This window comes from Carcharhinus amblyrhynchos, chromosome 4, assembly GCF_965287045.1.
Source record: "Carcharhinus amblyrhynchos chromosome 4, sCarAmb.v2.hapA, whole genome shotgun sequence".
NCBI lineage: Eukaryota > Metazoa > Chordata > Chondrichthyes > Carcharhiniformes > Carcharhinidae > Carcharhinus > Carcharhinus amblyrhynchos.
In genome coordinates this window covers 57122580-57150144 of record NC_137327.1, presented here as the reverse complement: position 1 = coordinate 57150144, position 27565 = coordinate 57122580, and the positions used below count along the sequence as shown (strand labels likewise).

The 27565-nt window shown below is 43.0% G+C and overlaps 1 protein-coding gene across 1 annotated transcript in view; it reads right to left on the bottom strand.

Annotated features, from left to right (window-relative positions):
- Positions 1-26977, bottom strand: part of exoc3l1 (exocyst complex component 3-like 1) — a 73591-nt gene extending 46614 nt beyond the window's left edge. Inside the window, exons 1-3 of the mRNA XM_080188146.1 lie at positions 26822-26977; positions 14683-14902; positions 3432-4104 (exon numbers count right to left, since the gene is read on the bottom strand). Coding sequence (XP_080044272.1) covers positions 3432-4104; positions 14683-14902; positions 26822-26977 — 1049 coding nt within the window. The remainder of the gene's footprint in view (positions 1-3431; positions 4105-14682; positions 14903-26821) is intronic.
- Positions 26978-27565: the final 588 nt, after the last annotated feature.

The window sequence follows — 27565 nt, the reverse complement described above, 5'->3', positions numbered from 1 at the left end:
GTTATGGTGGGTTGGTCAAGGAAGTAAGGGCCCATGGGATCCAGGCAAAACAACACATTGTATCCAAAAGTGGCTGAGAGACAGGAAACAGAGGGTGATGATAGAGGGATGTTTATCTGACTGGAAGTTTGTTTCCAGTGGGGCTCCATAGGGCTTGGTGGTGAGGCCCTGGTTATTTGTGGTGTACATTGATGATTTGGACCTAAATATAAGGGTATAATCAAAAAGTTCGCAGATGACACAAAAATTGGTAGAATGGTAACTAGTGAGGAGGACAGCCATAGACTGCAGGAGGATATCAATGGATTGATTTGGTAGGCAGAACAGTGGCAAACGGAATTCAACCCAAAAAAGTATGTCGTAACACACTTGGGAAGGCTAACCATTGCCTGGACACTGCCAGGCAAGGGGGTTTCCATTGAGGATGGTTCCTGTGTCTGTGGGGGAGGGAATTTACTGGAACTGGGTCGGGGAGTAGTTGGGGGGGATCCATTTTTGTTTTGATTGTCGGTCCCTTTTAAAATGGTACCCCAATTTCTTGAAAACCATGGTTGCTGGAGGAACAGGGTCTGAGCAGAATGCTGTGGGACACAAAATATTGTGGGAAAAGCCAGCAGTTGGTGAGATACAAATGGGGGCAATTCTCCCAAGAAAAACTAAGTGTCAAATTTGCATAAAAACTGGAGTAAATTACACTTCTTTTTCAGCGGGATTTTCAAAATGAATCTCCCACACCCTGTGCACTGCAGAGTGCCGCAGCATAGATCAGTCCAAAAATCAGTGGGTGGGGCCTATTCCCACTGGAGAGGCTGACAGCATAGCACTGAGTGGGCCACTGCGCACGTGCCGAGCTGTCAGCGCCAAGATCAGCACATGCACAGTAGCCCCGTACTGCTGACCTCCCGATCACTGGCCAGCTCAATTGTTGGCCAGCCCCATGACACCTGCATTACTGGCCAGGTGACCCCCCCCCCACCCCCCCCCCCCCCCGCAATGGCCTGATCGTGGACCCCTTGGATGTGTGCAGGCCCACCCTGGTCACATGGGATCGTGGGATCTCCCTCCACCCCACAATCTCCTGACTACCTCCCCCCACCACTGGCAGCCCCAATCTCCTGCAGGGGGTGGGGGAGTCACTAGTGGGCTGGGAGATTTCAATCTCCAGCCAAATAATGAAACGTAAAATAGATGGTAATGAACATTCGCATAATTTCTTCAGCTCCACTCTGATTTCTGGCTGGAGCTGATGGTGCTGGAGACTCGCAATAGTTTCAAGTTTTGTGTCATAAAGAACAAAGAAAATTACAGCACAGGAACAGGCCCTTCTGCCCTCCAAGCCTGCACTGACCATACTGCCCCACTGGACTAAAAACCCTTTCCCTTCCAGGGGCAATATCCCTCTATTCCCATCCTATTCATGTATTTGTCAAGATGCCCTTTAAAAGCCATGACCCTTTCCGCTTCTACTACCTCCCCCAGCAGTGAGTTCCAAGCACCCACCACCCTCTGTGTAAAAAAATCTGCCTCGTACATCTCCTTTAAACCTTGCCCCTTGCACCTTAAATCTGCAAATTTTGAAATTGTGCCCTGTGCGCCCAAGTCTAGATCATTATAATATTCAAAGAAATGCAGTAGTCCTAATACTGATTTCAAAGTTAAAGGAAACAGCAGGAGTTGAACAAAAAGTGAAAGGGGCAGAAGAGTAACAGATGTAATGTAACGTGAACCGTGCAAATGAAGGTCAGAGACACAGATCACACTGTTCACCATGAATAGGAACTTGAAGGAGACCTAGTCACCTTAACACTCAACGTATATAAACAATACAGAGCAGCAGTCAGCAAGGCAATAGGATGTTTGATACATTGGAAATAATGGAATATAAGTTAGAGAAATTCATTATCAGATTGCACAGTGCTTTCATTAGGTCATGTCTTGAGTATTGCATCCAGTTTATGTCATTAAGATGTGAAGGAGCAAAGCACTGAAGATGATGCTGAGAAGAATCACAAAGCTGTTTTCTATGGGTGGTATCTATGGAGACAATAGGGATTTTTCCCACCAGCTGGAGAGCCAGTGAGAGCCACATGTCGCTTTCTACACCCCCACATTAAATGTGTATAAAGCACTTCAGCGGAAAACAATGGACCTTCCCTGGGATCAAGGACACACATGGAAATCCTGTCCACTAGACAGCACCAATGGGAGCAGTGGCTGCTGTTGGCACTAAAGCCTGATGTGGAGATGCCAGTATTAGACTGGGGTAAACACAGTAAGAAGTCTCACAACACCAGGTTAAAGTGCAACAGGTTTATTTGGTAGTATAAGCCACTAGCTTTCGGAGTGCTGCCCCTTCATCAGGTAAGTGTGAGCTCTGTCCACAAACAGGGCATACATATTCTCTTTAACCTGTGCTTAACTTTCTCTCCAATCACATTGTCTGTATCTTTAAGACTTGATTACCTGTAAAGACTCACATTCCAACCATTATGTTGTAAATTGAGTTTGTGTCTTTATATGCCCTGTTTGTGAACAGAACTCCCACTCACCTGATAAAGGGGCAGTGCTCCAAAAGCTAGTGGCTTGTGCTACCAAATAATTCTATTTGACCTTAACCTGGTGTTCTGAGACTTCTTAAGGTACTACACCCAACAGAGGTACAGGATCACTGAAGGACCCTGGGCCAAATGTGGATTGTTGGCCATGGGCTGGGAATCCTGTAGAAGATGGGGAGAAGGTCACCAACAGGGCAGCAGCTCGACTCTAGCAGGTCTCCAGTCCCAAACCTGGATCTGTTGGTGAGGGTCTGAGTTCCTGATATCAAGGGAGCCCAGAAGCAAACCCAGTGATGGCAGGATGTGGCATCCATTGCTCACTTATGGGCCTCAACTCCAGCCTTCCACTCCAGACTTAACTGGGGCAGAGGCAGGAAGGCTGCATGGTCCCAATCTGTCAGCCTCCCACTGGCTTAAATACCCCAACCCCCATCCCGCCTCCAAACTTGCCTCACAATCCAGATGCCTGTTTGAATATATATCCTCTCATACAACCTTATGAGGGCAAGTTGGAATATGAGATTACAGGAACAATGCCCTTCACTCCAGGCACATAGACTGGCACATTATGTGCCAGTCAACATTGTCAGATTGAGGATGAAACAAGTGAGGTCCTTTTACCCAAATCTCTCAGATCCCATGGTGCGGAGTCAAAGCTGTGTCTCAAAAAATAACCTCTATAAAAAAAATTTATTCACCACCTTGTCAGTTTAACACATCAGGTAGATCTTACCAAAACCATTCCGAGATCTTAACTTCCTGCATCTAACATTACAACATTGTTTACCAAACTAACCCTTCTGAAACACTTCCAAATGCCACTCCAATTCAGATCGGACTGCTGTGCAGGTATGCCACCCACCCCCAGTACCCTACCTGTGGTAGATGTGGCGTATCCAGTTCAGCACTGTGTAGATCTCACTCTTCTCCAGGTCCCAAGAAATGATATCCTGTAGATGTCCTGAAAGACAACTATGGTGTAGCAACACGTAGGTCTGAAGAATATTATAGTGGGGAGGGCAGCACTGCACCATTAAGTGTTTTACTACTTTCAAATCATTCTGAATATTGTTCTGCAAAGCTGCTAGATGATTGGCCAGTCCTGGTCCTTTTGTGTCAGTTTGCCTTGCTCTAAACTGTGCTGCAGTCGACTGCTCAATAACTTTAAAAAACATCTGTCGCAGATTTTTGGGCCGTCCAGGGGGGAGAAACATATGTTGGTTTTGGCTGTCCATAGCCATTTGGTCAATCTTCTCTTCTCGCTCGATTATACGAACTGCTGAGACAAACAGCGATGGGTCCTGTTTAACCAGGGTTAGGCTGCAGCTTACAACATCCCAGAGCTCCTTGGCAAGGTCTTCGTTAAGCTGACCGACAGCACTAAAGTACGACAAGACAATCTGCTCCCCTTCTGTGTTCTGTCTCCCAGCTCGGTACAGTTGGAGGAGAATGTCATCGCGCCAGCACTCCATTGCCATCAGCTTGCTGTGGGCCTCCAGCAGCTTCCTGTCCTCAATCAATTGCCGTGTCTCAGTCACAATCTCACGGACTGCAATGAAATAGGTCAGGCTTGGTCAGTCAGTTCATTGTCACTTTGCATTCTAAACAGTGAGTTTTGATTTTTACTTAATCTAAGTTTAATCAGAGGTACAAATCTTTGAAACCTGTCCCATCCCTTTCCATCGATTCTCCACTTCCTCCCTGAAGGACTAAATTAAAGCCTTTCCTAAAATAACCAATTAAACCTCCCAGTGTAATCAACCAAAATTCAGACAAAAATTCCCCCTTTTTAGAGGCACAAATAATCAAGAACTTTGGTAGAAATAAGATTCAAAGGACTCTTGTAACTTAAACAATGTTGTCACTCTGATATTAGTGTACTGGCAGACACCCCATGCTCCTTCCTCATAGCCAGTCAGACAGATGAGAGGCAAACAGAACAACTATCTTTACAGGCCACACTCAACCTGAATGTGTATGTGGCCACCTCCTCACAGAACAAAGCCACAGACATTACATTTATAGAGATGGAGTTGATAATTCATTTCTCTATAGTAGTTCTTGCTCACTAACAACTGGAGTGTGAGTTTGTACGCACAACATCTGATCATTTGGTACTGTCATTTAATTTAGCTGGTATCACCCTTGCTTTCAAGTCAGGTGATTCTGGATCCAGCTCCATTTCAGCATTGCGAGGAATCTTACGGCAGAGAAGGCGGCCATTTGGCCTCCATGTACCTGCTCCACAAAAGGCTCTCCAATTCGTCCCATTTCCTTGCTTTTTCCCCATAGCCCTACAATAATCTGAAAGTCCATAAATCCAAATTGGCACTCCTAATCATGCTTGTGTAGTACCAGGGAAGTGCTGCATTGCCACAAGTGCCATTTTCAGATGGGCTGTTAATTCAAGATCCCATCCACTTGAATGGAAGTAAAAGAGGCCAAGGCACTATTCAAAGAAGAGCAAGGAGTTCTTCCCAATGTCCTGCTCAACAGCACTCCCTCAAGAGCATCACTAAAGCAGAATCATTGGTCATTCATCTCATTTGCTGCTTGTAGGATCTTGCTGTGTGCAAATTGGCTGCTGCTTTCCCCACTTTACAACAGTGACTACATTTCAAAAACAATCAATAGCCAGGGAGTGATCCCGAGGGCTTGATCAGGCACGATATAAATATAAATTCTCTTTTTAATGTAGTGTTGCCCATGGTTTGAACAAAAATTCATTATTGATCTTAGTTCATTGAATTGACACAAGTTCCTGTATTTTCTCATGGTCTTTGAATGATGGAACAATAGGCACTGGCTCAGACCAGGAGATCTAGGCTGCAAACAATGAAGCAAGTTTTACTGAAAACAAAGATTAAACAGCAGCAGCAACAGCAGGATGTTGAAACAGGAATTCTGCCAGGTGATCAATTTCACAGTAACTTCATTGCAGTGTTAATGTAAGTCTACTTGTGACTAATACATAAACTTTACATTATTTTTACTTTACTAGCTTCTTGATATAACTTTAGCAGGTAAGCTGAGTGGCTGAAAGTGGCTGTGTGTGCAGTTTCACTGGCTTTCTACTCAGCATTATGCCAAAGCTATGATAAGAAATCTGGTGTCAGCCCACACAATTCAAAGGACACAATTTGTAACTTGTACCTCCTCAAATAAAAATAACAAGACCCCTCATCACCCAATTGTTGGACTGGTTTCCTGTTCTATTTAATTACTTTAAGCAGCACAGTTATCCATTGTAAACTGCAGAATCAGCACTTTGTCTTTAATAAATTTGTGTTACACAATCCCACATGGATAATCACTTAAAATCATACAACACAGTTCAGTATTATATGATTATTGTTGAGCTCAGATTCATTGTAAGAACTCAAGTTATCACTCTTCATAATTCCAGCATGACTACAGTAGTGGTTTACCCAAAACTCTTGTACCATCTCTACCTACGATCTCCACATTCCATGAATACTAACTCTAAATTAAAATACATCAAAAGACACAGTGAAGATTTCAGATAACATGTTGCTGAAAAGGTACATTTATGGTCATCTCAATCTCTCCCAATAATTCAAATACCATGGTAATGTGGTCCACTCATGTTCCTCAATCACCTTATTACTATAAACAGTGACAAAACCAACTCTAAAGACATGAATGAGTGACCTTTCTTTAACGGTGCTTGCATCATCTGCTGACTTCACAAACAACGAGGCAGATGGGCAAGGTGAACCCACATTCCTACACTACTTAGCAACATTAAACTTGGAAAATGTCCATAACTATAAACTTATTGAAAGAGAAAACAAAGACTTATTTTTACTTAGAGCCTTTCACAATGTCTGGACACCATGACCAATTAATTAGTTTTGAAGTGTAGTTTTTGTAATGTAGGAAACACAGCAGCCATTTATCCACAACAAAGTCCCACAAAATTTGATGAAATAAATAAACAGATTACCAATTTTTTCTCCTGACTGAGTGATCAATGTTTGAGGAGATGCCAGTGCTGGACTGAGGTAAGCATAGTAAGAAGTCTCACAACACCAGGTTAAAGTCCAACAGGTTTATTTGGCAGCATGAGCCACAAGCTTTCAGAGCACTGCTCCTTCATCAGGTAAGTTGGAGTTCTGTTCACAAACAGGGCATATAAAGACACAAACTCAATTTACAAAATAATGGTTGGAAAGCAAGTCTTTACAGGTAATCAAGTCTTAAAGGTACAGATAATGTGAGTGGAGAGAGAGTTAAGCACAAGCTTAAAAGATGAGTATTGTCTCCAACCAGGACAGTTAGTGAGATCGCCTTGACCTCCAAGACCGCCTTGGAGAATGCTTATCTGAAGATCAGAGGCTGAATGCCCATGACTGCTGAAGTGTTCCCTAACAGGAAGAGAGGAAAAGGATCTTGCTTGGTGATTGTCGACTGGTGTTCATTCATCCGTTGTCATAGCGTCTGCATGGTCTCCCCAGTGTACTGAATCTTGGGACATCCTTTCCTGCAACATATCAGGTAGACAACGTTGGCTGAGTTGCGAGACTATGTACCGTGTACCTGGTGGATGATGTTCTGATGTGAGATGATGGCACCCGTGTTGATAATCCAGCACGTCTTGCAGAGGCTACTGTGGCAGGGTTGTGTGGTGTCATGGTCACTGTTCTCCTGAAGACTAGGTAGTTTGCTGCGGACAATGGTCTGTTTGAGGTTGTGCGGTTGTTTGAAGGCAAGAAGTGGGGGTGTGGGGATGGCCTTGGTGAGATGTTCGGCTTCATTGACGACATGTTGAAGGCTCCAGAGAAGGTGTCGTAGCTTCTCCGCTCCAGGGTAGTACTGAACGACGAAGGGTATTCTGTCCACCATGTCCTGTTTTTGTCTTCTGAGGAGATCAGTGCAGTTTGTCGCTATGGCGCGTCGGAACTGTCGATCAATGAGTCCAGCACCATATCCTGTTCTTATGAGGGCATCTTTTAGCATCTGGAGGTGTCTGTTGCAATCTCCCTCATCTGAGCAGAGACAAGCCCTCTGTATACACAGGATCAGAATAGTGACCACGACACCACACAACCTTGCCACAGCAAGCTCTGCAAGATGTACTGGATCATCGACATGCATGCCATCATCTCAGGTAGAAAATCATCCACCAGGTACACGGTAGATACCCTTGAAACTCAGCCAACGTTGTCTATCTGATACGCTACAGGAAAGGATGTCTTGAGGCATGGCACATTGGGGAGACCATGCAGACACCATGACAACGGATGAATGAACACCGCTCGACAATCACCAGGCTCTTTCTGTTGGGGAACACTTCAGCAGTCATGGGCATTCAGCCTCTGATTTTCGGGTAAGCATTCTCCAAGGCGGCCTTCACACCACACGACAACGCAGAATCACTGAGCAAAAACTGATAGCCAAGTTCTGCACACATGAGGATGGCTTCAACTGGGATCTTGGGTTCATGTCACACTATCTGTAACCCCCAAGACTTGCCTGAGCTTGCAAAATCTCACTAACTCTCCTGGCTGGAGACAATACACATCTCTTTAACCTGTGCTCTCTCCATTCACATTGTCTGTACCTTGAGACTTGATTACTGTAAAGACTCGCATTCCAACCATTATTTTGTAAATTGAGTTTGTGACTTTACATGCCCTGTTTGCGAACAGAACTCCCTCTGATGAAGAAGCAGCATAGAACATAGAACATAGAACATTACAGCGCAGAACAGGCCCTTTGGCCCACGATGTTGCGCCGACCAATTAAAAAGCAATGACCCTCTAACCTAAACCAAACCCTTTCCATCCATAAACCTATCAATCAGCACTCTGAAAACTTGTGGCTTGTGCTACCAAATAAACCTGTTGGACTTTAACCTGATGTGAGACTTCTTACTGTGATAAGTGTTTGCCAGAGTACTGGATTAAACCTCCATCTCCTGCTCTTTTCAGGATTGTGTATCAAATCTTCTTCTCTTTGTTTCAGGAGGAAGGCATGGCCTCAGTTCAATGTCTCCTCCACTTCCAACAGTGTAGTATCCCTTAAGCACTGGACTAGAATGTCAGCCTAGGTTATGTGTTCAAGTCTCTGAAGTCTTAATTAGGTTTCAAACACTCAACGACTAGGTATTTGCCTGTATCATGATAATTTGAGTTGGACTAACTACTGACCATTTTATACTGCAGAATCGTAGCTGTCAGTTACTGAACTGTCTATCAATGAACTTGAAAGCACCAGAGCCATCCCTCCACAAAAACATATCATTACCTCCATCGCCTTTCAAGTAGGGAGTGAACTGAGGTAAAGGATATTACATGTATGAAAGGATGAGTTGCATCAGCAGTAACTGATTGCCAAGTTTTGGAAAGTTTGTCTATTGGGATTGCTGACCAATTTACATTAAGACAAGGCTACTGAGTTGGATTGCGCTCCACACAACCTGACTTGCTTCTGGAAATGTAAATTATATCCTGTTTAAATGTCAGCCCCAAGTTTTTCCATTTCAGTCAAGGCTGTTAAAATGTCCCGGTGACTTGCACAGCTCATTGTCATCATCATTGGGGTGTCATTCTTCAATGGAATAGCTGCAGCAGCTATCTCACACCTGAGAGAGCAGTAGCAAGTTTAATTGGTAACTCAACTTGCCAATCCCTGGGCACAGGGGAACTGGGGAAGCGTCACAAGTCAAGTTTATGTTCAACTAAAGAAAAAGTGAAATTTATAGTGGAGACACTCTCTTCGGGAATAGAAAGTTTCAAGAAATGCTAGTCTGACAAGTGAGCTTCGCTGACTTAGTGTGATACTTATGTGATTCAGATGACATCTTATATCTTCACTTACTGGGAGATAAATGTACAGATATATTTCCGGTTGTACGTTCTGCTCTATATTTGCAGTATTTAATGTTCATGCCTTTGTAGAAGGACAAAAGTAATTTAATAATGGTCCCAAGTTTCTCTCACACACAATGGTCTATCTTCCAACAAGGAAAATCTGCTCCAGGAAAATATTTGTTTCTTTATTTTAAACAGGAAAAGGAAAGGAAGCGCTGTCACAATGGCAACAGATGAACTTGCGGCAATGAATCAGATAGGCCCAGACATGGGAAGAAACAATTGTAAAAGAATTTAGAATCCCACACAAAAACAGAAAATGCCAAAAGTACTCAGGAGGTCAGGCAGCATCTGTGGGGAGCAAAACAAAGTTAACAGTTGGAATTCCGACCAGCAGATTTGATGGCAGGTGAGTGTGGTGAATCCGGTGTGAGTCAAAAAGTCAGAAATCTGCCGACATTAAATCCCATCACTTTCTCCCGGTGGCATGTTACTGGTGGGTCATTTACTGGAAGGGAAGGATTAAGACTCCAAATGTGGTGGATAGAGATCCTTATGGGCATGGGCACCTTGCGTGTGATGGGTTCGTGGTGAAGGTCATTGAATTGTGGAACAGACTTCCCATTGGGGCTGCTAACCTGTTCCTTCTGGTATCTGAGATTCTGCATGGTCTGGTGAAGACAGATAGGTTGGAGGGAATGATTTGAGTGTGATGAACTGGTAATTAAATATGCTGCCAGGACCTTCAAACCTGTCAGCTGAGGATGGGCAAACCAATCAGCTGCCAGGAGAATTGGAGGGGTATTGGCTTCATTGCACATGGTCCTGATGTTCCAGCTCGCCAATTGTGAGCTTCCAAGTGCAGAAATTGGCACGGATCCTCATATTCTGGTCAGCAGGACGGACGTTACTAGAGCTACCTGTCATCACACTCAGTATCAAAATGGAAGAATTCCACCTAACGTTTCAGATTCATAACCTTTTATCGGAACTGGAAGAAGTTATTAAACAGTTACAGAGGTAGGGATGTATCAATAGTAGATGGATATTTGATAATGGTCCTGGATCCTCATTTACAGTTCATCTGGACCCACCTTGTTTCTTTGTCCCATTACCACCTCTAATCCACTAGCATCAACACTCTCCAAAAGTGGGAGAGACCAACTTGTCTCCCTGGTCAGTCATTGCCCACTTCAGGTTGGGCAGCCCCCCAACTTGCAAAGTGCTGACATACTACAATCCACCTGCTTCAATGGCTGCTTGGAGATCAGAGTGTCTGCTCAGCAAGTGCATCCATTGCACCTGACAAGCAAACAAAACAAAAAAAAGATGCTAGTTCGTTGATTGGCAAATTGAAACATCAGTCCATGGGACTGTCGGATGACTTGCAACTGGTCGATAATGGCGCAAGACAGTGTGATCAACATAGAACCTGATAGGCTGAGTATTGCCTCGCATCTGTATGATAGACCAGACTGACCAGGAGTGGGCCACTGACAGAAAAATGTGACACCTTCATCTGGCAGGAGGAGAGTTCAGCCAAAACACATAAGGTGTAGGCTTCACTGTATGGAACTCACCACTCTCAACAATAGACACTCCACAAGTGGTTCATTTGCCTCTCAGCTTAAACAGGGTCAGTTCACTCCCGGATATTTGTGCTCCAACACTCTGCTCCATTACAGAGGCAAACAACCAGGTCTATCAGCAGCCTTGACACTACATCAGCAGAATCCCTGAGCCAGAACATCTTTACCTACTGTGGCATTTCATTAACAGAGCAGACCATGAAGCATGGCCTTCCTGCGTCGGACGTCATAGCCAAGGAAAGATAAACGATAACAGACAGAGACAACTTAAACATTGCAGCTCTCATGAGCTTTGTGTAACTAACAACTTCTTTCAGAACACTCCAGATCAGGGCATTGGCATCAGTTGGGTTGGATCATCATGAGGTATGACTCTCTGAACAGCATTTACAACACACGCGGCTAGTATAGCACTGATTGTGATACAGATTACTCCATGGTGTGCACTGGGTGAGGATGCAACTCTTAAAAGTATTTTTCATTCAAAGCAGTAATGCCGTCTGCATCAACACCAGCCATTTGGCCAACCCAAATAAAACCAACAGTTCTGTGACTCAACTGAACAGGTGTTTTCTGGCATTCCCACAGAGAGCAGAAATGAAATGGAAAATACTTAGAGGCACCATTTACAATGCTGCACTTTCAATATATGGGAAACAAGAGCAGAAAAGTGCAACTGGTTCGAGGCTAACATAACTGTGATTGAACCTGTTATTGGGGCCCAATGGTCTGCTCTTGTTAACTACAAGAGATATCCGAGCAAGAAAGCTCTGAATGCACTAAGAGCTGCTCAAAGTAAAATCCAACAAATTGCTCAACATTGTGCCAATGATCACTGGTTACAGCTCTGAGAATATCCAGACATCCTTCAACACAGGAAATGCTCGGGGCATGTATGAAGGGATCGAAAAGACAACAGATCCATCAGCAAAGAAAACAGTTCCATTGAAAACAAAGGCAGGAAAGGTCATCACCGTGACTGCAATAAACAGTTGGAGAAATGGGTGAGACACTAACTTAACTTGTACTCCAAGGAGAACACTGTCACTGAAGATGTTCCAGACACCAGAGAAAGCCTTCCTGTCATGGCAGAGATGGACACTGAACCCACGGTGGAGGAGTTGACCAAAGCTAATGACTCACTTGCCATGGGCAAAACTCCAGATGCTGATTCCACACTGTTTGAACTCATCAAACACAGGAAGCCAGCACTCCTGTAGCATCTACAAAGCAAACATCTCTATCTTTGCAGGAGGGAGGGGCGGTGCTCCAGGGTGTGTGTGATGCAAGGATTGTGACCCTGTACAAAAACAAGGGCGAGCACAGTGATTGCAACAACTATTGAGACATCTCCCTGCTGAGCATCATGGGAAAGTGTTTGCCCATGTTGCCCTTATTGGACTGCAGATCCTGGCTGAACACATTTACCCCAGATCTCAGTTTCAGAGCTGGAAGGTCTACAATTGGCATGATCACCTCAGTCCAGAAGATGCAAAAGGAATTCCGTTTACAAAAGAGACAACTATATATTTACCTCATCGATCTCACTGAGGCATTTGAAGGTGTGAGCTGAGGCGGCCTATCTAAGCTTCTGGAGAACATTGGCTGCCATTGAAGCTGTTCAGTGTGATCTCCTCTTTCCAGAACAACATGGTGGGTAAGGTCAGCAATGACAGAACAACATTGGATCCCCTTGAGATCCCCAGTGGGGACAAACAGGGTTGTGTTCTTGAGCTGACACTCCTTGGCATATTCCTCTCTTTGCTGCTGTCATAAGCCTTCAGCCATTCACAGAGGGAACTGATAGAAAGCAGTTCAACATTGTCAAGCTGGGATCCAAGACAATATTGCACTGAATCCTCATCAGTGATTTGCTCTACACTAACAATACTGCACATTCCATACAGAGGAATATCTTCAGTAGCAAATGGATAGACTCTCTCTCACATCTGTAAATGTTTGGTTTGACCTTCAGCATCAGGAAAACAGATGTCATGGTCCAGGATGCTACCATATCACCATCTCTCAGCATTGACAATGTGACAGTGGAGACTGCTGATTTTTTCACATATCTAGGCCCCACCATCACCGGCAATCTCTCACTTGATGCTGAAATAAACAAACACATCACAAAAGCTGTAGATGTTATGTCCCCAGTTGGGCAGCATGGTGGGACTTCGGTTTGCACTACTGCCTCATAGTGCCAGGATTCCTGGCTCAGGTCACAGACTGTGTGGAGTCTGCACCTTCTCCTTGTGTCTGCATGGTTTACTCCAGGTGCTCCAGTTTCCTCTCACAATCCAAAAAATGTGCTGGTTAGGTACATTGGCCATGTTAAATTCTCCCCCAGTGTACCTGAGCAGGCACCAGAGGGTGGCGACTAGGGGGTTTTCACATTAACTTCATTGCAGTGTAAGCCTACTTGTGACTCTAATAAATAAACTTAAAAGTTGAATAAGAAATTGTGGAACAGTAGCAGCCTGACTCAGAATGCCAAACTGTGAGTTTACCAAGCCTGCATTCTATTCTGCAGTATTGAAACTTGGGCAACATATAGTCAGAAGGACTAGAGATTTAAGTTTTCATCTTCAGTATCTCAGGCATATTCCAGTATCTCTTGACAGGACAAGGTCACTAACACAGAGGTCCTGGAATGTGCTAATTTCATAAGCACACACTCATTGCTAAGCCAATAGTGTCCGTGCTTAGTTCATCGGATGGATGATGGTTGTATATCCATATCTATATTGAACGGGCCACTGGCTCATGATAATATGGACATCCATACCTTTGCTACAAGGACACCTGCTAGTGCGATATTGAGATGTATCATTGATACTGACCACCAAGAGACACTCTTTAATGGCCATGATCTCTAGATGTTGGCTGTTCACAAGATCTTTGGAAGAGGTGAGCAGGAGAGGACTGAGAGAAAAAAAGCCAGTGAATTGTGCACCTTCTCAATCCATTGTCTTCCTCTGCAGCAGGTACAGCAGAGATTGCTAGATTAGAGCGGGCAGGTAATGTTTAACGCAGGTTTGACAACCCAGTGCAAACCATTGTCTTACATGATGAAAGGCTGGCATCGATTATCTCCTTTGTCATTTACTCTCATGCTCTCCACCCTAAACCTGGCCTTCACTTTTATTCTCCAACTCCCCTGCATCCAACCTCCAAGTGAGTGACTTGGACAGAAATTTGCAGGCAGTGGTGTTTTAAGGTATCTGCTGCCCTTGTCATTCTCAAGGGTAGCAGCCATGAGTTTGGAAGGTGCTATCCGAGGAACTTTGGTGAGTTGCTGCAGTGCGTCTTGTAGATGGTACACATGGCTGCCATTGCTCATCAGTGATGCAGGGAATAAATGTTTGTGGAAGGGGTACCAATCAAGTGTGCTACTTTATTCTGGATAGTTTTGAGTTTCCTGAGTGTTGTGCAAGCTGCACCTATTCAGACAAATGGAGGGTATTCCATCACACTCCTGATGTCTGCCTTGTAGATGATGGACAGCTTTGGGGAATCAGGAGGTGAGTTACTAGCCACAGAAGTCCCAGTCTCTGACCTCCTCCTCAGCCTCAGACAGTGGGCCTTCTCATTGGAATTCACCCCCATCGGAAAATGTATGTGTGGTATTCCCTGATACAGGAGAATTAATTAGACAGTAACACGGACATTGTAAACAGTTCAGATAACAGTACTCCTTACCTGAGAACACTTGTCGCAGATTATGTACCGCAGTGGCCAACTGGACATGATCAGAAACTAGGCTGCTGAGCTGCTCCAAGCCTTCAAATCCATTGACTTTAGTCTGCCAGTCTTCACAGACATCAACCAATGTGTGCCGTACACTTCTAACATCATCAAGAGACGCCCTTAGCTGTCCAAGGCCTGTTCCAACCCCTTCCAGATAAGACTGAACAGCAGACTGTGGAGAGAGAAAAAAACATTTATCTCAGTCTTCACTTAGACCTTAAGATGGAAAGGCTGAAAGATTCCTCTTTTGACCTCAGTGCCCAATCCTACTGTACTCAACTAGCTGAACTACCAAGTGACCAAATAGAGAACAATTAAATATGGAAATATAGGAAATAATGGCAGTCTAAACTACAGGCTCTCTCAGGCTATGTGGCATTCACACATCAAACCCCTCTCCAACGTCACTGATTCTTACAACACACAAGGAAACCATTCTGCCCATCATGTCTATTGTGGCTCTTTAAAATAGCTGTGCAATTAGTCCTACTCCCCTGATCCTTCCCTATAATACAGAAAATGTTTTTTTTTCAAGCATATACATTTACAATTCTCTTTTGAAAGTTACCATTGAATCTTTTGCAGTGTATCCCAGGTCATAACAACTTGTGTTAAAAAAAACTTCTCTCCACTTTTGCCATTGATCCTAAGTTTGCATCCTGTGGTTACTCACCCTCCTGTCAATGGAAACAGTTTCTCATTATCTTCTCTACCTAAATCACTTATAATGTTGAGCACCACTGTTTTTCCTCAACTTTCTCTGCTTTAAGGAAAATAATCACACTTTCTCCAATCTCTCTGCATAACTGAAACTCCTCATTCCATTCTAGTAAATCTTCTCTGCCTTCCTCTCCAAGGCCTTGACATCCTTCCGAAAGCAATGAAGTCTTAAGAGTCTTGTTCATGGAGGTTGAATTGACATCAATGAGAATAGTCCAAGGACGTCTAAATATAGCAACTGTCTGGATTCCTGCTTTATAAACATATCTTATAATTAGTGATTAGTTTCAGAGCAGGCTCAAGGGGCTGAATGGCCTACTCCTATTCCTAACTCATAAGTATGTTCGTATCTTGACATTGGAGAGATTTGGATTCATTTTTCCATTAATAGCCAGGAGGTGTCGGGATGTTGTTTGCTGAGACATCCTTCCTGTGGAAATATTTAAAATACTTTTTTTTGCAGAATAGATTTACCTTATTAATATGAGACTTGAAAACTCACATTCCTGATCCCTGGATTCAAGCTGTACGGTCGGCAGCAAACCAGGTCAAAGGTCAGAGATCACAGTGCGAGGGGGCAGGCCAAGCATTTCTTAAGCTGACCTCTCAGTACTGTGACAGTCTGAACATCTCCATGGCTACAGAGTTTTCAGACCAGCTTCTTCCACTCAATGATACCAAAGGGACTAAAGCAATGATACAGTAACTGCTTTTGCTCTTAATTGGAGTATTAACACCTTTTTAAAGCAATTATCTTCCTTTTTCCCAAAGGCACTGATGGATGCCTCACTGAGTAGTTGACCCAATTTGCATGCTTATTAATTAAAGCAATACCATTTCTGTTCTTGAAAGGGTTCAAGAGTTTTACCAACATGTCTCCACTGATGGTGGGACTGTGAGTTTAGTTACAAGTTTAGGTTAGATAGATTAGGTTGTTTCCCTTAAACGGGAAGTCAGTGGGGGAGGGAGGGGTGGTGGTGGTTTGGTGGGATGTGCGGTCATGCCTGGGTGGGGCTACTGAATCCTGGCAAAGGAAAACCTGTTCCCATTAGTGATTGGTGAGTGTAACAATAACTTGTAACTCGCTGGATATGAGGGTGATAGAAGCAGGAATGATGAATGATTTCAAAAGGAAACTGGGTGGGCACTTGAAGGAAATAAACTTACAGAGCTATGGGGAGAGAATGGGGAATAGGACTGACAGGACTGCTTCACAAAATCCTGCATAGACGCGATGCATCAAAAGGGCTCCTTCTAGGCAATAACTGACTCTCTGGCTTGATGGCTATACTTCCCATCAGGGCCAGAAGTGGGATATGAATTCTTGCCCTGTCTTTCTTGTCCCTGACCCAATGCTCATTAAGCCCCATCATCATGTTGGATGAAAGCAATTAGTTGGATACAGAGAATGATTGAGCTTGAGACCTCCCTGAACTGCAATGTTCCACCAATCTCAGGCTGCTTGAGTATGTTATTCCTCATGATCAAAACACTCCTCAACAAATTCATGGTGGGTGGATAATCCCCGCAAATTCGCTCTGTTTGAACGGGTCGAGAAAGATGATCAAGTTTACACTCGGAAGCTTTCTGATGATGAGCACCCCTTATACTTGGTACTGAAAGTAACAGGAGTACTTGGCTTGTTGTTCACTATGAAATATTTGTTTTAACTGTTCTCATTGTTTTCCACCAGTGAGCAATTCTTCATGAGTGAGCTTAGGTACTGGGAGTATTCTTGGTCGATTTGTTCATTGGAGCATCAGAGCCCAGTCCTGGTTCAGTTCATTTCCATACACGCACTCACAAACTCACAAACACATCTAAATGCACACACGGCTATATACTTAAAGGGTTGCATGGTTGCTTTAAGAACGGTTCATGTGATCCGAATTTGATGTCATTAGGGTGTTTGCAGAGGCTGCTGTTTCACTTTCAATTTTGTACTCTATGCAGTGCAGGGAACATCTTTTTCAATAAAATCTTATCTGTTAGTTTGAATCTACATGTGCAAACAAAGTCTTTTCTCTCTGTGTAAAGCCCACAACTCCTAACACAGTTAAGACATTACAGAAAGAAAATTGGAGGTGAGTTGGGATTTTGTTTCAACAAGAACATTCAGAATCCTAAGTAGAAGGAAAAAAACACTTTGAATATTAGAATGCTAGGGAAAAGCAACAACAGGATTAAAGACTGAAGTGCCAGTGCTGGAAGACAAGTAGAAAAAATGGCTCTGTGTGGTTTTAAAGAGGGGGTTTCTCCGATCAGAAAGGGGTGAGATTCCAGGCAGTATCTGCCATATCTGCAAAGTGGATGCTTTGCTGTATAGCTGGAGTCATTTGAAAAAGGTCAAAACAATGGTTTCCAAGATAAAAAGGGAAGACTGGGAAGACAGTAAATAAAAATATATACTGAGCAGTCTTGAGTCACTAGTGCCTGCAAAAGAAATAAAGGGTCAATTAAGATCCACGGGCCCTTCCAGTAAAGTAGTTGAATCATGGTGTCCCTATGCAGAGCTGTTTCAGTGCTTTGTGCATAGAACATAGAACAGTACAGCACAGTACAGGCCCTTCGGCCCTCAATGTTATGCCGAGCTACGTCCAAACCCAAGGTCAAGCTATCCCACTCCCTGTCATTCTGGTGTGCTCCATGTGCCTATCAAATAACCACTTGAAAGTTCCTAAAGTGTCCGACTCCACTATCACAGCAGACAGTGCATTCCACACCCCAACCACTCTATGAATAAAGAATCTGCCTCGGACATCCTTCCTCTACCTCCCACCATGAATCTTATAGTTATGCCCCATAATAACAGCTGCATCCACCCGAGGAAATAGTCTCTGCACGTCCACTCTATCTATCTCCCTCATCATCTCCTAAACCTCTATTAAGTCGCCTCTCATCCTCCTCCGCTCTAAAGAGAAAAGCCCCAGCTCCCTCAACCTTACCTCATAAGACCTACCCTCCAAACCAGGCAGCATCCTGGTAAATCTCTTCTGCACTCTCTCCAATGCTTCCATATCCTTCTTATAGTGAGGTAACCAGAACTGCACACAATATTCCAAATGCGGTCTCACCAAGATCCGGTATAGTTGCAGCATAACCAGAAGGCTCTTAAACTTAAACCCCGTGTTAATATATGCTAACACACTATTAGTCTTCTTCACGGCTCTATCCATTTGAGTGGCAACCTTCAGGAATCTGTGGATATGACCCCAAGATCTCTCTGCTCCTCCACATTCCTCAGAACCCTGCCATTGACCCTATAATCCGTATTCAAGTTTGTCCTCCCAAAATGAATCACCTCGCACTTATCAGGGTTAAACTCCATCTGCCACTTTTTGGCCCAGCTCTGCATCCTATCAATGTCTCTTTGCAGCCTGCAAGAGCCCTCCACCTCATCCACTATTCCACCAATCTTGGTGTCATCAGCAAATTTACTAATCCACCCTTCAGTTCCCTCTTCCAAGTCATTGATAAAGATCACCAATAGCAGAGGACCCAGCACTGACCCCTGTGGTACACCGCTGGTAACTGGCCTCCAGTCTGAAAATTTTCCCTCCACCACCACCCTCTGTCTTTCTGTGAAACAGCCAGTTACTTATCCAATTGGCCAGATTTCCCTCCATCCCAAACCTCCTTACTTTCTTCATGAGTCGTTGGTCTCTGGTATAGTACCGGAAGATTGGAGGATAGCGAATGTTGTCCCATTGTTTAAGAAGGGGAACAGAGACTTCCCCGGGAATTATAGACCGGTGAGTCTTACTTCTGTTGTGGGCAAGGTTTTAGAAAAAATTATTAGGGATAGGATTTATAGTTATTTGGAGAGTAATGAATTGATTGGAGATAGTCAGCATGGTTTTGTAGCGGGTAGGTCGTGCCTTACTAACCTTGCTGAGTTTTTTGAGAAAGTGACCAAAGAGGTGGATGGGGGTAAGGCTGTTGACGTATATATGAATTTTAGTAAGGCGTTTGATAAGGTTCACCATGGTAGGCTTCTGCAGAAAATGCAGATGTATGGGATTGAGGGTAATCTAGGAAATTGGATCAGGAATTGGCTAGCAGATAGGAGACAGAGGGTGGTGGTTGATGGTAAATATTCGTCATGGAGTTCGGTTACGAGTGGTGTGCCTCAGGGATCTGTTCTGGGGCCACTGCTGTTTGTAATTTTTATTAATGATCTGGATGAGGGTATAGTTGGGTGGATTAGTAAATTTGCTGATGACACCAAAGTCGGAGGTGTGGTAGATTGTGAGGAAGGGTGTCATAGTTTGCAGGGAGACTTGGACAGGTTGCAGAGCTGGGCCGAGAGGTGGCGGATGGAGTTTAATGTGGAGAAGTGTGAGGTAATTCACTTTGGTAGGAATAACAGATGTGTCGAGTATAGGGCTAACGGGAGGACTTTGAATAATGTGGATGAAGAGGGATCTAGGTGTATGTGTACATAGATCCCTGAAAGTTGGGAATCAAGTAGATAGGGTTGTTAAGAAGGCATACGGTGTCTTGACGTTTATTGGTAGGGGGATTGAATTTAGGAGTCGCAGCATCATGTTGCAACTGTACACAACTCTGGTGCGGCCGCACTTGGAGTACTGTGTGCAGTTCTGGTCCCCACATTACAGGAAGGATGTGGAGGCTTTGGAGAGGGTGCAGAGGAGGTTTACCAGGATGTTGCCTGGTATGGAAGGGAGGTCCTATGAGGAGAGACTGAGGGATTTGGGGTTGTTTTCGCTAGAAAGAAGGCGGCTAAGAGGGGATCTTATTGAAACATATAAGATGATTAGAGGTTTAGATAGGGTGGATAGCGATAGCCTTTTTCCTCAGATGGAGAAAGCTAGCACGAGGGGGCATGGCTTTAAATTAAGGGGGGGTAGTTATAGGACAGATGTCAGGGTTTGGTTCTTTACCCAGAGGGATTGGAATGCCCTGCCTGTTGCAGTTGTAAATGCGCCTAGTTTGGGGGCGTTTAAGAGATCCGTGGATAGGTTTACGGACGAAAAAGGATTGGATTAGGTTAGTGGGTCATTGTTTTTTAACTGGTCGGCACAACATCGTGGGCCGAAGGGCCTGTTCTGCGCTGTAGTGTTCTATGTTCTATGGGGAATCTTATCAAATGCCTTATTAAAATCCATGTATACAACTGGTCTACCTTCGTCTACACACTTAATTACCTCCTCAAAGAATTCAATCAAATTTGTAAGGCAGGACTTACCCCTCATGAAACCATGCTGACTATCCTGGATTAAACTGCATCTTTCCAAATGGTCATAAATCTTATCTCTCAGGACACTTTCCATTAACTTACTGACCACTAGAGTAAGACTAAGTGACCTAAAATTACCAGGGTCATTCCTATTTCCTTTCTTGAAGACAGGAACAACATTTGCCACTCTTCAGTCCTCTGGCACAATCCCCGTGGATAGTGAGGACCGAAAGATCAAAGCTAAAGGCTCCACAATCTCATCGTTTGCCTCCCACAGTATCCTAGGATGTATCCCATCTGGCCCAGGGGCCTTATCAACCCTCAGGTTTTTCAAAATTGCTAATACATCTTCCCTTCGAACATCTACCTCCTCCATCCTATCAGCCTGTATCACACACTCATCCTCAAAAACATGGCCCCTCTCCTTAGTGAACACTGAAGAAAAGTAGTCATTCAATGCCTTACTTATCTCTTCTGACTTCATGTACTAGTGAATAAAACTGCAAATAGGTTGCTGTTACCAGTTTTTCTCAGTACAATAGAGAGTAAAACCTTCAATTTGCTACAGAATATGATTCATCCAGCAAAGCCAGGAACCAACGCCTTTGATGACTTGACAAAGATCCTTGAAGGGCATCACTCTCCAAAGCCATCAATTATTGCGCAACGGCTCAGGTTCCACCAAAGGAATCAATTGGAAAGCAAAAGTATTGCTGAGTTTTTGACAAATTAAAAAGGCTGCCACAATGTGAGTTTGGTCATTGGTCATTAAAAGATTTTCTTCAGATAGATGCCACAATGAGGCTATCCAAAGAAAATTGCTTACTGAACATGCCTTGGCTTTAAAGACAGCAGTAGAAATTGCAGTGTTGATGAAACTGGCTAGTAAAGAGCCTTTACAATTTGGTGCAGGAATGCAGATCCACAAGTTGGTAACTGCCCGTAAGGACTCAAAAGAACAACCAGGTATGTCAAAATGGTTTAAACACTGAATGAATGATGGAGCAAGGGTAGTCAATTTAACAATTGTGGCAAAATGGCTCACATTGCAAAAACTTGTTGGGCAAGACAGCTTCCCTTGAGAATAATACTCAGAAGAGGAATTTGGATATATTCAAGAAGAAGAACAAATTGCTTTCTATAAAAAAAAGTAAAAAAACATACAACATGGAAGAAAAGAACCATAAAGAAGAAAATGTCCAGAAATATGATGAAGAACTCCGGCTGAAGTACTTATCCATACATGGTGAATCACATAGATTCTGGGTGATTCTGAAGTTATGTGGACAATCTATTAGGATGGAGATTGATACTGGTGCTGCTGTATCTTTAATTCCTAAGACTGCAGACTAGCAAAAGCTGAAACAAAATCTCTTAAAACAAGCTGATGTGATTTTAAGGAGATACACAGAAGTGATCGTATCATTTAAAGGTTACATCATGGTCAACGTAGAGCTCAGTGGGCAGATAGTAGAGTTGCCTTTCCATCACATCTGCGGTAATTTTCCAGCTCCATTATGGAGATTATAATTGGAGAAAATAAAGCTTAACTGGAGTGCTGTCAACAGATTGGTCAACACTTGGCTGATGAAGAGAGTTCAAGAGAAGTCAACCAAAAAGTTTCAAAGCAAGACCGGTGCCATTTCAAATTTGTGCTAAGGTCAAAAAAAAAATTAGTACAACTTGTTAACATTGGTGTGTTAGAAAGAGTTACAATGAGTGACCGGGCTACCTATCATGAAATCAGATTGTTCGGTTCATATTTGTGGTGATTTTAAAACAACCATAAATCCGGTGTTATGTGTTGGTCAATATTGCCTTCCTTTAATTGAAGATTTTGTTTGCTCGGTTATCAGGTGGGCAGAAATTCAGCAAACTTGATCTTTTGCAAGTGTATTTACAGATAAATGTGTCTGCTGAATCACAACCATTAATTACTATTGTTACACATAAAAGGTCTTTTTTGTTATAACAGGTTGCCTTTTGGAATAACATCTGTACCAGCCCTAATTCCAAAGATCGATGTCCAGTTATCTCAGTGATATTTTAATTACAAGGTTCAGTGAACACCATTGGAACTCTTCAAGCACATGGCCTTCATATCAAGAAAGAAAAATGTGACCTCCCAAACATCAGTCCATTGATAGTAAAGGCCTATATAAAACACCAAAAAAAAATTATTTTATAAGCATTGCAACCGTTAATTGAAGTTGTTCCTAGACAATTATGGTAAGTTTGTTTTTAACTTAGCTATATTATTGAAACCATTGCGTAATTTACTATGTGTGAAACAGTCATGGGATTGGACAACAGATTGTGAGAAAGCATACAATGATGTTAAAGATGCTTTGCAAAAGTCTAAATATTGGTTCATTTTAATCCAAAGCTACCATCACTATTTACTGGTGACGCTTTACCTTATGGTTTCATGTATCATAACTCTGGCTAGTGCTGGATCTAACGTCTATCTCAGCTAGAAAAAGGAGCATTAAGTATAATTTTTGGCATACAAAGGTTTCATTATTTACTTGACTGTCACTTCACATTATCGACTGATCATCAACCCTTAACTACTATTTTTGGTCTGTATCATTGTAGGTGATTCCAACGATGATCACTGATCTTATCTGCAAACTCCTATGATATAAAGAATCATCAATCAGACTGCCATGCTAATGCTGATGCATTATCATGCTTAAATTGACCTACTGAGCAGATACCACCACCTAGTTTTGCTACTATTCTTTATTTTTCGTCAGTAGATTATTTGCCTGTGACATCTTCTCAAGTTCACAGACATACCAGAAATGATCCCATGATGGGGAAGGTGAGAAATATGGTATTGAAAGGAACGATAGCTTGAATGCTTCATGCCCATTCTGATATGAAAACATATACGTCAAGAAAGCTTGAGTTGATCATCCAAGTGGAGATCTATTTGGGGAATTGGAGTGATCATTTCTCCTAGTCTATGTGGAAGAGTGCTTGAACAAGTATATGAAGAACACTCAGGTATAGTCCGGATGAAGGAATTAGTATGTAGTTCATTTTGATGGTTAGGTCTGAAGAAAAAGTGGAACATGTCAATTCTGTGTATCGATAATAAGTACCACTATTATTTCCTTTTTACCCTTAGGAGTGACCTAAAATGCCATGGCAACGATTCCCTGTTGATTTTGCTGGTCTATTTAAGGGTTACACATTCATAGTTATAAATGATGTACACTCAAAGTGGCCAGAAGTTGCTATATAAGATTTACTAAATCTGAACAAACCATTGAAAACTTGATGAAATTTTTGCAACATTTGCTAAACTGCAACAGATTGTTAGCAATAATGGTTCATAATTAACTTCACAAGAGCTTCAGGATTATCTCAAAGTAAATGGTATGCAGCTTGTAAAATCTTCCCCCATCATTCGTCAACCAATGGATTAGCGTAAATATTCATACAATCCATGAAACGTTCTTTAAAAGCTTCAAGAGAGCAAGGTTCATTATCATGTTATGTGAATCGCTTTATGGCATCTTAAATCCAAAACTCACTTGCATTACGATTCTTGATTTATTATTACCTCAGATACTTCAGAGACAGTACAGCGTCAACAACAATCTTAAGTTGCTAGATGAGAAGAGCAAAATAATGCTCATTTCAATAAGGAGATTGAATGTTAACATGCCATGAATGAGAAATGGGGACCAGCCATTGTTTTAACAAACACAGGTCCAATTAAACCAAAGATGAACTAGTTTGGCAACATCACGCTGAGCAATTGTCACCTTCAAATGATTTCTTAGAATCATTTCCAGAAGTCCCACTTCTTTGGTCCCTAGTATTGTGAATATTAGTGCAGAAGACTTACTTGAATCTGAATTGCCTGGTGGTTGTTTCTATGCTATTATACCATGTGAGAATGATGCAGAATTAGTTCCAAGAGGTGTCTACTGAAGTTCCAAATTATCCTTCTAGGGTCAAGGACAGCCTAATTCCCAAACATCATATACAACCAAAGAGGAATACACGTCTTCCTGATTGACTTTCTTATTGACTGTGTATAATGATTAATGATGCATAGTACCGTGTCTGGAAGATTATTAATCTGATTATATAACAACATAGTGATTTGTCATTATGACCACAGAAATAAAGGGGGAGGGATGTTATATATTTAAGAAGTTGCATGGTTGCTTTAAGAGCTAATCTCCTGATAGTGGTGTCATTAGGGTGTTTGCAGGCACTGCTGTTTCACTTTCAGTGCAGAGAACATCATGCAAATGCATTTAAATTGTCGTTGCGCCATTTCGGGTGCAAATCGGATTGTGACTATTTTCGGATCTTGGTAAAATGGGCATCTGCGCAGACGCAGGCACAGATTGCGTTAATGGCTCACGCCCAACTTTACCACTTTTTTGCGCCCGTCGCAATGGTAAAATCAGGCCCACACTGTCTCTCACATACACAAACAACCACACTCACATATATTTACACACTCACATATACATTTTCCCATACACTTACTCTTACACATGCATGCACTCACACACTCACACACACTCTTACATAAACTCACTCACATACAGATTCACAAACACTCTCACACACAAAATCATGCTTTCACTAATACACTCACACGTGTACACTCTCTCACTTATACAAACACAGATACACTCAGTCACTCACAGACTCTCTCATAATCCCATTCACACACATGTATGCATACACACACACACACACACACACACACACACTCTCTCACACTCTCTCTCCTATACATAATCACACACTCATACACAATGAAGGAAATCTTGGGTTCCCACTTGCTGTCTGCTAGTTTGCCAGTGGGAGCTCAAGATTCAGAAGTCGCTGTTCTCGCTGGTGAGAACGTGACTTTGGATATTCCCCGCCCCTTGCCCCATAGCGGTCATGAACATCCTTTGCATGTATTAGCATGCATTTCAATGCTATTAACCCATCTCCCCCTGCCATATCTTGACCCCCCACCATATATTGACACCACACTGTGACACCATGTCAGTGCAGGGTCTCCCTGGGGCATAAAGGTAAGTATCATCTTCAGGGAGAGGGACAGGGCAGGCAGTACCACCCTGGCAGTGCCAACCTGTGCCAAGGGGTGTGTCCCAGTGGGAGCCTCATGGAGGCGGATTTACTGCTTCTATGCTTGTGGGCCGGGAAGAGTCTGACAAGCATATTGGACTGCCAGATGCTGGTGATTGTGTGTGTGAAGATGGGAGGTTGGTGGTTGGGGGAAGGTTTATTGGATTTTTGGGGCACCCTTTAAAGATGGTGCCCTGATTTCTAAGCAGCTGGCATGTTTAAGTCCTGACCACCTCTATGTCAGAGTGATTCACACCCCCTTGCTTTTTTGACAGAGTGGCAGAATTTGGAGAGAAAGCTGACTAGTTTGCTGAAGAGAAAGTATCAGTTTTCTTGCCAGTAACAACACCTTGCCACTCTTTGGTAAGATTTCACCAACACTCTCTCTCACACACACAAGCAATGACACACAGTTACTCGCAGACTCTCTCACATAAACATTCACTCACAGACTCGCTCACACACAGACTTTCAGTCTCACATTCACTCACTCTCACAAACACTCTCAGACTCACTCTTACATTCACACATTCATTCTCAAAGATACGGTCAATGACTGTCTCACACACTCTCACACTCATTTACTCTTAAACTCACACACATACTCATTCTTACACTCACATACATACTCAGCCTCAAACACACTCTCACATTCACTCTTGCATTCAGACTCTCTCACTCGCTCTCACACTCTTACACTCTCACACTCACTTACTTTCACTCTCATACACATTTGCACTCTCTCTCATTCCTACATTCACTCACACTCACTGTTTCACTCTCACTGTCATTTACTTTCACTATCACATTCACTCACTTTAACAAACATACTCATTCTCATACTCACTCTCACATTCACATACTCAGCAACATAGATTTCACTGTCAGCGCAGTCAGCAAACACTGATTCTTTGAAGGAGTCAGAATGGGCCCAATTCCCCAGGTCTGAAAAAGGGAATGACTTTTCAGAAGCTCAACTGAGTTCTGGAGCCCAGGTTGGAATGGGTTGGATATCAGCTAACTCCACACTCTCTTTCAGTTCTGTTAGATACTTGCCTTTAATCTGGACTGAACAGAGGATGTCCTTTGCGTCTCCCTCTTGCGATACTGGCCCAGTCTCTCCAGTTGATCTGGGTGGTAAAAGATTCCTGAGGCCCATTTTAATGCAGCTCCACGGGCCAACTTTTCCGCTTTCTCGAACTCTGGCCACATGGCATCTGAAAAATCAGAGTGGACAATGGTTTCAAAAATATTCCTCCTTTCTAAAAATAGAAGGATCTCTTTTACATTTGAAATACTTGAATGATTATTCTGATTAGCCAGAGCGAGCAGATAGAGCAAGTCTTTCTTTCTTGCAAAAGCAGAACAAATATATCATCACTCTTCAAGGTCATCACAAGCCAAGCCGTACTGCAACATTCAGTCATCATTCCATTGTACCAAGTGCCCAGAACCTCATGCACCAAAAATATAACAATGTAAAGTAACCAAAGGACAATTGTGCAATTTTCCTTAAACCCCTGTGCAGCTTGAGACCCTTGAGTTCCACGAACAGCTTTTGTTTTGATATTTTGCTTAATATGTATCCAACACTTATCAAAAGTGACACCTATTCACCTACTATCTGTTAGCTTATTTTTGGAAGCAGTCTAATGTACAGGGTATTGTAATTGTTACGAGGTCTCAGTTTGTTAGTATGTTTCTGGTAGTGTTGGCGTCTTGGGCAACACGCTTATTCCAAAAGAGAGAGAGCAACCTTCAGCCTGTTCCCTCTGCAGAAAACTTCCTTGACACCACCTA